This window comes from Chanos chanos, chromosome 4 (genome assembly GCF_902362185.1).
Source record: "Chanos chanos chromosome 4, fChaCha1.1, whole genome shotgun sequence".
Classification (NCBI taxonomy): Eukaryota; Metazoa; Chordata; class Actinopteri; order Gonorynchiformes; family Chanidae; genus Chanos; species Chanos chanos.
The window spans coordinates 51,059,013-51,076,014 of NC_044498.1; the positions used below are offsets into that span (position 1 = coordinate 51,059,013).

At 43.0% G+C, this 17,002-nt stretch overlaps 1 protein-coding gene across 2 annotated transcripts; it reads right to left on the bottom strand.

The window, feature by feature from the left end:
- Nucleotides 1-1,130: 1,130 nt before the first annotated feature.
- On the bottom strand, nucleotides 1,131-13,967 carry cnnm2a (cyclin and CBS domain divalent metal cation transport mediator 2a). 2 transcript variants are annotated; one of them, XM_030771620.1, is made up of 8 exons: nucleotides 12,485-13,967; nucleotides 6,796-6,939; nucleotides 6,470-6,607; nucleotides 6,091-6,260; nucleotides 4,407-4,500; nucleotides 3,993-4,055; nucleotides 1,797-1,984; nucleotides 1,131-1,343 (listed from the first exon to the last, which is right to left on the bottom strand). In XM_030771620.1, exons 1-8 carry the CDS (start codon nucleotides 13,965-13,967, stop codon nucleotides 1,131-1,133), a joined length of 2,493 nt encoding a protein of 830 aa, XP_030627480.1. The 2 variants fall into 2 exon arrangements, with proteins under 2 accessions (XP_030627480.1, XP_030627481.1); XM_030771621.1 differs by lacking the exon at nucleotides 3,993-4,055.
- Nucleotides 13,968-17,002: the final 3,035 nt, after the last annotated feature.

Sequence of the window (17,002 nt, forward strand, 5' to 3'; positions counted from 1 at the left end):
TATGTCCCTGTGTATGTGTGTATGTGTGTGTGTGTCCCTGTGTATGTGTGTGTGTGTGTGTGTGTGTGTGTGTGTGTGTGTGTGTCTGTGTATGTGTGTGTGTGTGTGTGTGTGGGTGTGTCTGTGTATGTGTGTGTGTGTGTGTGTGTGTATGTGTGCGTGTGTGTGTGTGTGTATGTGTATGTGTGTGTGTGTATGTGTGTGTGTGTGTGTGTGTGTATGTGTGTGTGTGTGTGTGACGCCCACTGTACTCCACACTGTGGGTTCTGTGTGGGGTTTCTGTGGAGGTGGTTAGAGTGCACTGTTTGTTCTGTGAACTGAGTGACAGTTAATGAGCCCTCTGTCTCCTCTGTGTAAAGGCCCGCCGCTGCTGCTGCGTGTGGCCGGGAGCCCGCTCCGGCTACTGACGGTCGGTTGGATCTGTGTGTTGTCTTGGCCCCTAGTCGGCTCCTGTCTCTGTGAGGAGCTTCAGCGCTGATCCAGCAGAGGGCGCTGCTGTGCCACTGAACCACGCTAGCCTCCCTCTACGTTCTCTCTGTCTCCGGAGTTTTGCGAAGTTTTCCTCTTTTTGATGCTTTTTGCCTCTCCCCTGAGTGTGTGTGTGTGTGTGTGTGTGTTGTGCTGCTTGGCCTCCCAGCCTACCCATCATATGGAAGAGTGTTTGTCCCCCTCTGTGAGAACTGTGTATGTGCGTGTGTATGTGCGTGTGTGTGTGTGTGTGTGTGTGAAAGGTGTGTCAGTGTGTGCCTGTCTGCTCCAGAGAGGCGGAGAGAGGGAGTGAGTCAGTGCGAGAGAGAGAGAGAGAGAGAGAGAGAGAGAGAGAGGGAGAGGGAGAGGTGGCTTGGTCCCTGACTAATCCATTCCCTCTAGTGCTTTGGAGGTCATTAGAACAGGCATGCTGGGACTTGTAGTCTTTCGCAGTGCTTCAGTTCGCCTCAAGTGAACCGTGTAATAGTAATGTGGAAAAAGTTGCCTGTTTTATCCCTTGCAGGGACCGTTACCCATTAAAAGACGAAAGCCGTTTTTCTTCTCCTCCTCCCGATGCAGCAGGTGAACAGAGACGCGCGTTGTGCCGCTCATTTCTCCGCCCCCTTCCTTCGTCTTGTCTTCCCTTTCTCTGTCGGAGGCGCTTAAATGGCTCCGTCGCCGTGAGCTGTGTGGTTGGCTCTGTGCGTGGTCGTGTTGTTGTGCTGCTGGATCAGGAGGGTGGTGGATTCCTCCACTGCTCCATCTGCGTGCTCCGTCAGCGTCAGCTCCATCTTGGTGAACTCTCCGTCTGACGACTGGGGGGTCTTATCCATGCGAGACGCCATCACCGCATTCTGGTACTGCTGCCGTGTGACCTGACAGAGAGAGGGAAAGAGAAAGAGAAAGAGAAAGAGAAAGAGAGAGAGAGAGAGAGAGAGAGAGAGAGAGAAAGAGAAAGAGAGAGAGAGAGAGAGAGAGAGAGAGAGAGAGAAAGAGAAAGAGAGAGAGAGAGAGAGAGAGAGAGAGAGAGAGAAAGAGAAAGGAAGAGAGAGAGAGAGAGAAAGAGAAAGAGGAGGACGAAGAGGAAGAGTATGTCAAAATATGTTTTTTTTCCACAGTCTGACATACAGATTGCACTGACGCTCTGACCTATGACCTGGTTTGATTCATTTGCACGACCACTCTCATACATTTCGCATGTTTTTCTAGTTTTGTTTTGTGCGATGTAGTGATTCCACACGGTGGACTTGGCCCTGTTCTGTAGGGGTGTAGGGACAGGGCTGGAGGGGTGAAATGAGAGACTAAGACAGACGGGTGGAGATCCACACCTTGACGTAGAGCAGGTCCGAGGCGGCTCTGACGGAGTAGTCTGGGACGTAGACCTGCAGGAACGCGTTCAGCTGATTGTTACTGCTGCCCAGAGTGGGCGTGACCGCGTCGATCCGATCGATCCGGTCGCTCCGGTTCAACGAGTCCGAGTGGTTCAGTCCAAACGGACGCGGAGGCGACTTGTTTTCTGCGTGGAAAACAGAAGTAAAAAAAAACAAACAAACAAAAAAAAAAAACACAGTCCTCTTCAATTGTGGTGCATCTTTCAACAAACAGCAACAAGCGATCCCGAAATCACAACACTCTTCTTCATAACCGCATAACTAAGGTGTGCACTCAATCACAGGAATGCATGTGCGTGGATTCATTCACAACTGCACATAAGGAGGAAACACGTGTGTTCGTAAGCATGTTGTCACATGTGTTCTTTAATGTCCTCTGTAATTTGCATGACGTATTAGATGCTGTTACATTGCAGTACATGTGGGAGGCCAGTCTACAGGGTGGTGGATCACAGGCTGAATCTCAGGTAGTGATTCTAAACCAGGCATTTAGCTCCTGACGTGACAATGTAACCTATTATTGTTTATGTGTTTATTTGTTGTGCCAGCGTACGGCTCATTCATTGCCATTTAGAATCCAGTGGAGGCTACGGTGCAGCCGGTAGCCCCAGTTTCTCTCAAAACATCTCCTCAGACTTATCTGTGGCCACAGGGCGCGGCTAACTGAACAAACATCTCTCTTCTGTTTCGTTCGCAAACCAGGACTGAAAATGTGTCAGGCAAAACAAACAAACAGGTTTAAAAAAAAAAGGACCAATCTGCTACAGGAGGGCCTGTAATGTGAAATGTGAAAGCCCCGATTTTTTTATAGATACATTTCTACTTTTGAAATCGGAATGAAGGAAGGATTGTGAATTTTCTCACACTGTAGACTTTTTAATTAAAGCAAGATTAAGTCGTCCTCTGTTTAAAGACATAGATCAAAGCTAGTGTCCGCAGGGTGGTATTACTGCAGTTTTTTCTCTGGAATGTATATAATCCCAGCCTCACATGTCTGTAAACAGGCATACATAGATATAGATATAGATATAGATATATATATATATATGTATGTCTATGTGTGTTTGTGTGTATATATACATATACATACATACATACATACTATATATATATTTCAGAGCAGTATGAACAGTTAAGAGATACAGAGAGGACTCATCAGGACTGATTGCTTTTCAGGACACCAAATATATTTATAGTAAAAATCATTTTCCTTCAGGCTTTGCTTGTAATTTAAAAAGTAAATTCAATGGTTGTTGGTGTGGAGCCATTTTTTGTTTACGACACCTCATTCTCAGAACAAAAGTTTCTTCAGGCGCCTTCCCTTAACAAGACTGACAAATGAGACTACAAACATTAAACATTTACTCCACATTTACTATATATTTACTATATATTTACTCCACATTAACTCCACATTTACTATATATTTACTCCACATTAACTCCACATTTACTATATATTTACTCCACATTTACTAAAGATTTACTATATATTTACTCCACATTCACTGCACATTTACTATATATTTACTCCACATTCACTACACATTTACTATATATTTACTCCACATTAACTCCACATTTACTAAAGATTTACTATATATTTACTCCACATTCACAACACATTTACTATATATTTACTCCACATTAACTCCACATTCACTAAACATTTACTCTACATTAACTCCACATTTACTATATATTTACTCCACATTCACTCCACATTTACTCCACATTCACTACACATTTACTTCACGTTAACTACACATTTACAAACAACAGGTTTGAGAATATACCTCAACTGCACATTCCATGAACGATCCCAAAACATTATCAATAACATTTCCTTCTTAATGATCGTACCTGCTCAGCCAATGGGCAGCAAAGAGTTAATGGACAAACGTACAAACGTCAGAAAAGTGGAAGTTGTGATTGTGCATTCTCTAACGCTCCCACACACAGATAAACTATTCATTACTCAATATGCAAAAGAAAGAAAAAAAGAAAAATGAGCTGGTGGGTGGCTGTGAAGGGGCTACACACCTCACGCATTCAGTCCCACATGTGCTTGTTTTCAGTGGGGAGAAAGAGGAGGACACAGAGGGGAGGGGGGAAAGGAGAAAGAGTGTAGTACCTGGAGATCCTGCTAGTGATTCTGCTCTGCTGACAACAAAGGTTCGAGACAAGGAGAGAGGAACTGGAGAGAGAGAGAGAGAGAGAGAGAGAGAGAAGGATGAAGGAGAGAGTTGGGAAGAGAAGAAGCAGTAGCAGTCATGACATTAAGTACGACTAAAAACAAAAAGAAACGTAAGCATTGAGATTACTGAATCAGCACCGAATTCAGAGAAATTACAGTCAGATCTCAGAAAAATCTCCAAACAGACAGAGAATGAGAGCACATCAACGGAGTAAACATATGAATGTATTAACAGCTAGAGATCACAAACTAGGCATTCACTCATTTTCACTTCACAGAATAAGACAGACAGAGCAGAGAACTCTGTGTGTGTGTGTGTGTGTGTGTGTGTGTGTGGCTCATGACACAGACCTGGTGAGGAGGTGAGGGCCATTATGCCGTAATAGGAAAACGCTCCGGCTTCAAATTTCATTCCCTCTTTCCCTGCCTCCACCTCCACCTTCCCCTGGGGGGTCAACGAAAAACAGAGGCTCTGATCAATGACAACGTCACTGTGAATGAATGTGTGTGTGTGTGTGTTTGGTAGGGGGGTCAGAGAATGTGACGTCTCCGTCACTGGTTTCTGAATGACCCAGTAAAACACCCGTGTAGATCTCCAGAGGACGCTCACATGACAGTTCTTAACGTCACGAGAAAGACGTTCTATTTCGGATCGTCTGAATTCGGTTAAAAGACCATTTGTCAGTCTGCAGGGACGCTCTGTAGAGAGGCTTTCAACACCGACAGTGAACATAGCTTAGCTAACGGATGCTAGCTCTTTTAACGGTGGTGACTGTTTTCCAGATGGCTTGCATGACGGCACCCTAAAGAGCCGCCGAAATGTGTCCAGCTCCACAAAATACGACGCTAAAATATCAGAGGGTGGATCTGGTGACTGACAGATAATGACTGATCATGTGTTGCCGAGCTGAAACAACGCTTTGAGATAAGAATTTTGAAATAACATTGGGCACACATGTCGGTTTTAGTCTGCTGCCGTGTGTAACATCAAGTCTACCCTTTGACACAAACACTGTCGCACCAGGACCGCTGTGACCAGAGTATCACGTATTGGCTACATTTAACAGGACAACTAAATCTGTCATTGCTCTTGCCTGACAAACTAATATTTTATGACAAAATAATTTTGTGAGTTTCATGCGGTGGCACTGAAACGTATTGTGTGTAATAATTAAATCGGGTCAGTTTTAGATTAAGTTCCTATTTGTCACGGATGTGTGTTTCTTCACAATAAATAAGGCTCCATTATAACCAAATGTTACCTGAGGACTGGACTCTGGCAGAATGCCAGGGAAAACCGGAGCCATTCCTATGGGCTGTGTAAAACTCAAACTCTTTATTTAAATTCATTAAGTCACCTTAAACTAACCCACTTCACTATACCCCTACCATTGTCCTGCCATCATGTAACTTTGCAAACACCAGCACTGTTGCAATATACTGCCTGAGGACACACGCCAATGTTTTGTCTAAACAGTTACTATAGTATGGATTTTTTTTTTTTCATGAGTTTATGGGGGTTGCTGGATTAGGCCTGTTAATCAGAGTATAGAGTTTATTGAGTTTGACAGTTTACGTAAGTATAAAGTTCACGGCAGCTGTTCAGTTCATCTAGCTGTAAAGTTCACCTAACTGTACATATTATCTGGCTTTCATTGGAAACCTTATCTGTGGAATTATCAGAGTGAGAATTCAACAGAGAGGTTTGACAGAGCGTGGATTATCTGTGGAATTATCAGAGTGAGAATTCATCAGAAAGGCTGGATACAGTGTGGATTATCTGTGGAATTATCGGAGTGAGAATTCAACAGAAAAGTTTGATACAGTATGGATTATCTGTGGAATTATCGGAGTGAGAATTCAACAGAAAAATTTGATACAGTGTGGATTATCTGTGGAATTATCGGAGTGAGAATTCATCAGAAAGGCTTGATACGGTGTGGATCATCTGTGGAATTATCGGAGTGAGAATTCAACAGAAAAGTTTGATACAGTGTGGATTATCTGTGGATCAGTTCCCGGAGAGATTCTCGACCTGGAGGATTAGGATGAAGTAGTCCACGGGTTTGTTGCGGTGGAAAAGGTAGTGTTCTAGCGTTTTCTTGTTCTTGTCGTCATACTTGAGCTCCTGGATGACGTGAGGATGTTTAAGCAGACGCAGGAGGATCTTCTCTGACATTTGGACTGGACCAAAGGGCTCCACTTCTACAGAGGACAAAAAGACAGAGAGAGAAGACTGAGAAAAAGAGAAAAGCACACAGAAGAGACAAACTGCAGTCTGTGATTAGTCCTCCGTTAAAGCTTTTACAAGACATTACATGATTTGGTCTTATTAGCTAATACTGACTGACACAAACACACACACACACACACACACAAAGCACAATGTAGAGACATGCTGCACACACAGTTACCAGTTGCTAGGAAACGCAGGGTTGCAAGCAGAAGCTGGGGTGATATTTTGACCTTCAGCTGGTTATCTGTGGGTTTGAAAGCTGAGAAGTCCTGCTTCCTCTCCCGGTGAGCGATCTTTTTTTTTGTCTTATTGTCAGCTTACGATGGGCAAACAATAGAGAGGACATGTCAAGTTACAGAAACATCAGATATGGATTACGGTCTTGCAAATATCAATATTTTTAATTACGTCTAAACTCCCATAGAGAACTGACAGTCATTTACCCGTTGAAAAGTCATGGCACTTAAAACTGAATGTTACTACAGTCACATCGATGAAACTTACTATACAAATCTGTCTCGTCCAGGATCTCAGATTTGATAATCTCCTCAATGACGTCTTCCAGAGTGACGATGCCCAAAACCTCATAGAAAGGGTCTCCCTCTCCTTCATTGTTCACTCTCTGGACAATGGCAAGATGTGATTTACCTGCCAGTACAAACAGAATGTTACAAAGTAACAATGTAACACTTTTACAATGTTACAATGTCATAATGTTTTAATGTCACAAAATACACAATGTTACATGAAAAAAAAAAAAAAGTTACATTTCGTCTGTTGGATTACAAAATCTTGAGACTCAACTTGAACTGGTAATGTGGTCAGGGCAAAATTCTTACACATGTCAACCCACCCAAATCTGCCTGCTACTATATAAGTCCTAATATTCCCTCAAGAAACATTCTGTTGTTTCACAACAAATTCCTCATAGCTGCGTACTGAAATCATCTTCTGGCACTGAATTACCAGAAGGGATATATTTGACAATAACAAGAGAGAAACTGTTCAAACATGAGCCTCTTGGAGTTCATCAGACGACAATCTGTCGCGTTTTCTTAGCAAATCTCCCATGCTTCCACATCTGGTTTCCCAGGGCCCCCTTTTGATAAGCTGCTTCAAAAATTCCTGCCTAGCACTGTCAACCAAAACGTTAAAGAAAATTCTTTTCCTGTTTCTCAGCTAGTGATCATTTAAAAGGAATTTTCCAGGGCCGGAGCTAATATTAGACCCGAAAAATGAAGTTTCCACTCCAGTTGAATGATGCTCGTCGGCAGGACAACAGAGTGCTCGGAGTGTCTCACAATAACTCTCCCGAAACACATCCATTTATTAATCACACTGTCGTTTTTTCCCCCTTGTTCTCTGAACTGCAAAACATACACAAACCCATGTCCTTTTCATCTCTCCAACTCACAGGAGTTAGAGACAGTTTTACATATTTTTAAGGGAGTGGGGGGGGGGGGGGGGGGGGGGGCTTGGCTGAAAGGCTAATGGCAAGGTACAGAAAAGGAGAGTGTTTTTTTTTTTTCTGTACATGGAAAGTCTTTAACAGCATCTCTTTGTTTAAAATCTCAATGGGTCCTTTTTAAGAACCAGCATTTCTCATACTGACAACGGTTTGACCTTATGGAAGCTTTGGGTTTCGTTTGTGAGGAATATGGAACAAGGGCTGGCTCAGAGCGGACATTAACCGGGTCTGCCCTGACCGAGCAGGTACACACCACAGCGCCTCGTGAAGTGCAACCATTGTTCTTATGTTCCAGGAAATGCCCACACTGCTCTACAGAAAGTCTTTAAGTCCCGCTAAGACCGAGGGAGAAACAGCAAACAGTTAAAACGTTGTCAGTTTCTGCTGAACTTCCACACGATCATTAAAGACATGAGACGTGTCTAGTTTACTCTTCAGTCGAACGTTTCAACACTTCACGCGTCTTTCCAAACGTACTCCCGTGTCGGTAACTGGACTGAGCTCTGAGGACCATCTCATCCTTCCAAATGTTTCACCTTGTGTCTGCCGGAAACCCTGACCAAACATCTTATTACAGGTTCTTCACAAGAGGATTTACGGTTACTGACGACCGAGCTAACCACACTGAATCACAGTGCTTAATCCCCAGAGATTAGCACGTACACCCACGAACATCTCAAGACTCAAGAGAAAAAAAAATGCATTCCTTAATTTGTGATGACAGACATCACCAGGGAAACATAGGCATCACTAGATTAGCTCACTTTAGGTCTTGCACAGTGTCGGGCCCAATATCAGTGTGAGACCCAGAATTCAAAGATCTGTTGTATCTACAGTTTTAATATTCTACTTTAATAATCATAATGTTGTCCCTCATCTTTTCATTGTCTTGGTTCTCAAGGGTCATGTTGTTAGTTTGTGGAGGTAGGTTGACGTGTATCATTATACACAATCCAGTTTTTAGACTTCCCCCAGAAACAACCACAATCTCACAGTAGATCCTCACAGACCACACACACACACACACACACACACACACACACACACACACACACACGTTCTTCCATTCCCATCTTATTTATGGGATGGGAAGGGATTTTTGTCAGATTTTTTTCCATTATGGAATCTCCCTATAAATAGCCGGTATAACTGTGTGTGGTAAACGTCTGTGAAGCCTCCTTGCTGTATTTTCTACTGTCACACACATAGAGTTAGGCGATGGGAAACGTGTCACGTCTTTAAAAAAAAAACGTAGCCCCCCCCCCCCCCCCCAAGGACTCAGAGACGTTATTCTGCGCATTAGTCTTATGGCAACAATAAACGAACAACTCAACCCACAGCAAAGATTAATGGTTAGAGGTTAAGAGTTCAAGGCCTTTGTACATGTCTGGATACAATTTAGGTTGCACACAGATACATACATACACACACACACATACACACACACACACACACACACACACACACACAAACACACACACACACGTTTATTCAAGCATGAGAGAAAAGCTGTATTCTTGCCTCATTATAAGTAACATCTTCATATTACTAAAGATGTTCTCCAGTCTGGACACCTGCTCATTTTATATCTATGTGAGGTTTCGCATACATGTCCTATGACAAATAATCAGAGTAAAACATGCAACAGAGATTTAAAATGATAAAATAAGAGAGTGTACCCTTAGTACGGCTGAAATGTTCACATTACTCACCCGCTCTGCGTCATCTAACTGAGTAAACACCCACCTCAGGGATTACGGGCACCGGTTTTCCCAGACTAAGTGTGTGTCTGTGTGTGTATGTGTGTGTGTATGTGTGTGCGTGCATGTGTGTGTGTGTATGTGTCTGTGTGTGTGTGTGTGTGTGTGTGTGTGTGTGTGTGTGTATGTGTGCGTGTGTGTGTGTGTGTGTGTGGGGGGGGGGGGGTAACTCTTTTGACAGGAGTGCTAAACGTCAGCCTGAGTGAGGAATACCTGGAGTTGTGGATGCTCTCGGCCAAGCAGGTTAACACAATCTTTGCTAACACCACAATGAAAACAATGAGCTCTACCTTAAAGCTACTACTGAAGTCTGAGTGGCCAAGCCGATTCCCTGGACCTCCAGTACTGTGTTTGACTGAATGAGAAACCAGCAGAGTAAATGAATTTAGTGGAGCTGATACTGGGAGAACTCAAACTGCTGCCCAAATACCAGTGCCTGTTATTCCTAAACACTGACAGGCGGCTTTAGCCTGGACACCCTGCAGTACATGACCATTAGTGCATCTAAAGGTGCACTTTCACAACCAGATGTGAGCCTGTGTGTGCGTGCGTCTGTTGTGGAAAACACACACCAAAATACTGGTCCCCCCCCCCCCGACACCATTATAGATACAATCAACAGATAATGACCCACGCTTCGACGACACCTCATTGCTCACCGGCTTTCAGAACGGCTTAGAGTTTCTAATAGAGGGAAACTTTCCGACCATTAAAGGAGAGAGAGAGAGAGAAAAAAAAAAAGCCCGCTTTACAAATGTATCGCCAGCTCCACTCTTATTGCATAATAACCGCGAAATAGACTTTACGGGAAAACAATGTTTAACTCAATTACAACATGACTCGTGTCAACGCTGCTGAATGTGCCTGGCTTTTCAAACACAAATAACTATTAACCCTATGCATTCCATACCTCTCCGATGAGGATTAAACATTCCCACACAAGCAAATACTTGTCATTCCTGGAAAGAGAGTGTTTTTTTTTTTTCTTTAACAAAGACTACAACCCAAATCTGCTTGAGTGACAAAGGACACAGTAACCAACGGTAACATAGCAGTGCACTGGTCCCACAGTAGAGTTTTTAAATATGTTTCAGAGATCGCCCTGTATTCTGACAATTTAAAAACATATTTGGATTGGGGGGGGGGGGGGGGGCGAAGCATTTAAATAGAGTTCTGTTTCTTTAAGAGAGACAGAGGCTTGCCTGAGGCGCTCTGAGAAAAAAACAAAAAACAAAACAAAACAAACAAACAAAAAACAAAAACATGCTTTTTTTTTTTTTACCAAGCTCATTGGTTTTTGTTTGGAGTAAACATGGGGTTGAAAACTATTCTGCATCAAAACAAAAACAGAGGGAGGATTGCACATGTGGGTGATACTAAGTCCTTCTGAATAGGAGATGTGGGGGCCTTGTAAGACAGGCTTTGTCAAAGGACTCATGCTAGACACTGTTCAATGCACACATCTCAATTGTTGCCCCAAATCTCTTTAAGTCCATTTCCTGTTGAGCCACAATTTGTGGAATGTCAGGCTTTTTTTTTTTTTTTTTGAGTGGAAAAGCTCCCTCTCTCTCTCTCGGGTACCGGCGATCCCAGGACAGACGTCAAACCGTGTTTGAACGGCTCAGAACGCTACGAAGGAAATGTGACATCGTCCACCAAAAAAAAAAAAAAAAAGTTTATCGTCCACAGAAGAGTTATAGACTATTTCCCAAACTGACATGTGATTGAAGTTCAGATATGCGTGCCCCACGCATGTGCTGGGGTTATGGAACAGAGTGTATCAGTGATGCATTCAGCTGGTCCATAAAAGAACACCCTGCTTCACATGGCTCTCCAGAGTCTAATCCTGCATCAGCTTCAACACAGACCCTTTAATGACAGTTAGAAATTACAAACAGTCAGTCTTGTTTGTATGTCTAGTCTCTCTTCACCCTCCTGATACTGGATGGGAAACTTTAGAGACCTCCTGAGCGTAAGTGTCACTAAGCTAACTGGCAGCGTGGGCCATACGCCGAGCTCCTAATATAGACACTGTCCACTTCATATCGGTTTCGTGTAAACAATGACGGATTGTCAGTCACTGTCCGGACTGGATTGAACTGTGACCCAGAGCCACAAATTCAACGGATTAGTCATGACCTCTGACCCTGCTGAAAAACATCAGCACTTCACCGTGTAAGAAACATGCCCTTTCTGGGTCGTTCTGAGAAGGCTATCGTTCAGTGGCGACCATAAAACCATAAAGCACTCTATACGGCATTCTTTTATTGACACGTGTTGTGTAATAACTGCTTTGATCAAAGCTCTGGAAAGCCGTTATGTGGAATGAAGCACATAAGACCACATATTGAACTACAAAAACAGTTATACATTACAACCCCTGCCCAAGCATCCAACCACAGAACTGCAGACTACTGTGTGTGTGTGTCTGTGTGTGTGTGTGTGTGTGTGTACTCAAAGTCCCGGTTTAAGAGTTCACTTCTGTCTGATTGGCACATATTCAGTATATCACATAGCCACGTGTTGGTACATCTGATTCTTTTGTAAGCAATTTCCACATGTCTGAGGCACACAAAGGGCGGATATGAAACATCACCACTCACACACATTATCAGCACAATTCAATATATTTCACCGTACTCTCAACTGGGTGTCCAGGATGTGCTAGATGTAAACAGATCATTAAACAAAATTTTTTTTAAAAAGAGGTCAAAATTTCCAGACATCTGCTATATATGTGTGACAGATGGACCTTCCCTGGCCAGTAGTATTATAGAGATAACTCCTGCTGGAGTAGTGAAAACATATGAAAGGAAACCGAAGTGCTTGATGCGATTTAATATCTTACCTGAAATGTCTGAAAGAGATACAGCACTGTGAGGGAGTCGAAAAGCAGCGATAAATATTTAACAAGATGTTATCCCTGAACAGACATATGAGTGGTCTAGAATAAAACGTGTGTTACCCTTTTTGAACTCCTCTAGCATCGCATCCAGTTTGGTGTCATTGAAGACGAAATGCAGGGGGTGACTGTAGAACTTGGTGATGGTTTTCAGCGGCGTACAGTCATCCGGATCTACGAACGCCAGGTCTTTGACAAACAGCAGGTCCACGATGTTGCTCCTCTCTCCCTCGAATACCGGAATGCGCGTGTAACCGCTTTCCATAATCTCAGACATGGTGTTGAAGTCGAGGATAGCGTCTCCGGTGATCATGAAACAGTCTCGCAGAGGCGTCATGACGTCTTCGACAGTTTTGGTCCTTAATTCTAAAGCGCCCTGAATGATGTTGAGTTCTTCTTTGACTAAGTCATTATATGGATCTGTGACTCGTAACATCTCCAGGAGCTTCTCTCGGTTGTAAACGGTTCCGATCTCTTGTCCTAATACATGATCTAAAAGTTTACTCACAGGATAAGAAGCTGGAAATGTAAGTATCATGAAAAATTTGGTAAGGAATATAGTATTTGCACCAACAGCGAGGCCGTGTCTGGAACAGATCGCCTGCGGAACTATTTCACCAAATATCACTATGCCAATGGTGGACACCACAACTGCAATTAGACCAGATCCAGCAATGTCATCCAGCAGTATAGTCAACGTAGTGTTAACTAGGACATTTCCCAAAAGAAGTGAGCAAAGCAGGTAATTTCCCTGACTCCGAACAGGCTCGATCTTCTTTGCATAATTTCTCTCCTTCTCTGTCCCGCAGTTTTGAACAATCCGGAGTTCCATGGGATCCAGAGCCATCAGTCCTAAATTCAGCCCACTGAACATCCCTGACAGACACAGCAGCATCGCTATAAAAATCACCTGCAACCAGAAAGGTAGCAGGAACTTTTTCTCCTCGACTACAAGAACTTTCGTGTCATGTCCGTCATGGTAGATCCAGGTGCTCTCGGACCACGCGTCCTGCGTCCCAGCTGAGGGAGGAGTTGCTGTGGCAATGCATAGGTAATAAACTTTACTCTTTTCCGTTTTCCGCAGGGGCTTCACGTCAATCTCAATAATTCCCGACGTTTTTCTGTTCACTATGACATTGGGAAGAATTATAATGTCAGATGATCGGATGCCACACGGATGGGAGTTGGACGTTTCCCCATGCTTGTGGCTCTCCCCCGATGAAGTGTTGGCGTCGCCAGTGACACTTGTTCGCTTGTGTTCAGTGAAGGCGATCTTGGACCACGTCTCGTTGTTAATGTTTTGCCCATATACCCGCAACTTGACTCGAGATCGCTCGCTAACTCGCAAATAGCCTTCATCCATGTAAGACACTTCGTCACTGTCCTCTAGTCTAATACCTATGATAACAGTCTCTTCACCGTCTCCCTTGCCATCCACATACCCAACAAGACAACCGCTTACAATTAAGAAAATAACAGTCAATGATCTAGCCGGGCTAAGCGCCGCCATATTAGAAGTGGGCACTGCAGCCGATTGCTCTGCCATGTTGACAATGGGCAGACTTTACTGAATGAAAAAGGGATGTGACTGTTAGACTGAATCTGAGTCCTCCTTCATCTTTGCTGATGCCGGTCGTACATCAAGTATTAAGGCTTGCATAACTCACCCTGTCACTACCTCCGCACCGCGGTGACACATCAGCGCGGTCTGTACAAAACTCGTGTTGTCCCAGATGTACCCTGATAGGCATTCTCTCTGTCCAATCCAACGAGCGATTCAAATAAAGGTGGGCTTTATTGTTTGGTTCGGCGAATAACTGTTTAAAGAAAAGACGTAGTGAGCCGTCCTACTACAATGATTGGCGCTTAGAAGTTTTCAAGCGACCAACCAGTGACAAAAAGGGAGGTCTTTAAAGCTGGGAGCGGTTTTCAACAGCCTATAATATCACGCTGCTCTTTAAACAGCTGGCAGATGCGCGAGCGGACGAAGATTGATTTAGTCTCGTGGGGAGATATCTGCAACCCTCAGGAATTTAGATTTGAATTTGATTGTGTTCGTTGCTGGAATTTCTCTGATGTATGTCTTAATTACAATCACATAACAGGATTCACAGTGGCATTTCTCCGGTTTGTGCCTACTGTTTTGTTGAGTCCATAGCTGTTAATGCATTTTTTATTAAAATCTGTTTTGCCAGTAAGATTTTTTTTCATTTTGATGTCAGTTTGTTCTTGTCTGCAATTTTCAGACATTCCGTACTGCTATGTGCTTACTCATGATTAGATTTTAATTTATAACTTCAGTTTTGTTTGTTTGTTTGGTTGGTTGGTTTGGTTTGTTTTTAAGCCGTAGTACAAAACGTGTTTTCGACGCATTTGTGCTTCATCGTAATAAGTAGGGAAAACGGTTTTGTAGTAATAAGCACTAGCACACAGGTCTTTTTTTTACCTTAATACCGGTAGTAAGAGTTATGTTTATAACTCGTGAATAAGCAGAAATATAGAAAAGACATGTGAAATGACTCTGTTGCATAAAATGCAAACAGTAGCTAATGCTTAACAGTAAACACAGATTAGACTGCGTCATAAAACGTTTATAGACAGCATAGTAACGCTAACAGTAATAGTAGTAATGGTAGAGTAATTGTAGTAATAGATGTATTTGTAAGTAATGGTTATTTAGCAGAGAGATGGATCAAATTCTAAACGAGAGAAGAGAAATAAGGGGATTTTAGATTCACTTTTGCAATAAATCTGTGCTTTGGGTAGAGCGTGCAGGTGAAATGCTTGAGGGAAGATTGATAGAGGAATGAGAGGATCCATCAAACACTAGAAAAAGGATAACAGTTTGTATGCAGTTGTGAGGCATCTAGTGAGTGAATAAAGGTGTTAACAATTGCAATAATATATTCATTTGTGAACATTGCTTCTTTAATAGATTGCTAATATGGGCGAATGGACAAGTAAAAGTGTAGAAAAGAGATGGCTGGTATTTTGTAGAAAGCGTTAAGAGGAGTATATTTAAAACCCATGTACAGGATTAAAACAGGTGGCAGATGGAGGGGCAGACAGACAGAGGAGGGAATGGGGGTTGAGTTAAAGAGCCAAAGGGAACTGGGGGACTGGGTAGTTTTGCAGTAAAAACACAGCGAAGGGCTCTGAGTCAAAGCACTGCTTGTGCCGACTGGACCAGTCTGACTGCAGACTGAGGTGCACTGGGCAATGTGACGTCAGCCGACAAGAGCGGTGATGTTCAGGAAAAAGTCATTTCTTAAACTTCCACCAGTGTAAGTTGATACCATTGTTTGGTATAAGACTCTTAATATCTTAGAAAATGAATAGGACTATCAGAAAACCATAAGCAACATAATCCACTGTTAGAGGAAGCATGATTATCATTTAAAAGCTGTAGTCGGAGTTTAAATTTTGATAGAAGAACAAGAAGAAAAAAAAAAGAAGAATTTTATTTTTGATTTTGTATGCGGTGTTAAAAGAACATATACGACTTGCTTCTGAGTGTAAATTAACTTGATTTCTTATGTACATAAGAGGTAGACATGAAAACAGAAGTCGGGTTGAACGTGTGGAATAAAAGACATCTTTCATACAGAATATTTTTGTGACACTGGAAAAACTGATTTTATTCTCCAGCCTCTAGATGGAGCCAAAACGCTTTATCATAACGAATGAGCCTCACACCAGTCCAAAATACTCCTCATTTCACACAAACTATGCAAATTCAAACAGGATCACTGATGACCACTGTATGGCTATGTTTCAAATGGCCTTCAGGGGCTTAGACACGTCTTCAGGGAATGCATTCACGTCCAATGACACTGGCTCTTTTATCTCGGTCTCTTTTTGAGAAGTAACAAACAATGTTTTCATGAAGCCTGGAGGGAACAGTAATAATCCAAACAAAAAAGAAAAGAGTTTTTTTTTTTTATTTATGTGTGTCAGAAGCACAGAGAGAGAATGAAGTCTGGGGGAGATTGCGCAACACTTACCGACATAATCCCCAGTGTTTCTAATGGTGTGAGAGAGAGAGAGAGAGAGAGACAGAGAGACAGAGAGAGAGAGAGTGTGTGTGTGAGAGAGAGAGAGAGAGAGAGAGAGAGAGAGAGAGAGAGAGAGAGAAAGACAGAGAGAGAGAGAGAGAGTGTGTGTGTGAGAGAGAGAGAGAGAGAGAGAGAGAGAGAAAGAGAGAGAGTGTGTGTGTGAGAGAGAGAGAGAGAGAGAGAGAGAGAGAGAAAGAGAGAGAGAGAGAGAGAGAGAGAGAAAGACAGAGAGAGAGAGAGAGAGAGAGAAAGACAGACAGAGAGAGAGAGAGAGAGAAAGAGAGAGGGAGAGAGACAGAGAGAGAGAGAGAGAGACAGAGAGAGAGAGAGAGAGAGAGAGTGTGTGTGTGAGAGAGAGAGAGAGAGAGAGAGAGAGAGAGAGAGAGAAAGAGAGAGAGAAAGACAGAGAGAGAGAGAGAGAGAGAGAAAGACAGACAGAGAGACAGAGAGAGAGAAAGAGAGAGGGAGAGAGACAGAGAGAGAGAGAGAGAGACAGAGAGAGAGAGAGAGAGACAGAGAGCCAGAG

Excerpts from the sequence above, each read along its gene's own strand:
- cnnm2a (XM_030771620.1), bottom strand. The coding sequence starts at position 13,967 with ATGGCAGAGCAATCGGCTGCAGTGCCCACTTCTAATATGGCGGCGCTT. Across the intron at positions 4,501-6,090 it reads ACTTCATCCTAATCCTCCAG|GGGAAGGTGGAGGTGGAGGC; the intron begins GTCGAGAATCTC and ends TTGACCCCCCAG. Across the intron at positions 4,056-4,406 it reads GGCCCTCACCTCCTCACCAG|TTCCTCTCTCCTTGTCTCGA; the intron begins GTCTGTGTCATG and ends CTCTCTCTCCAG.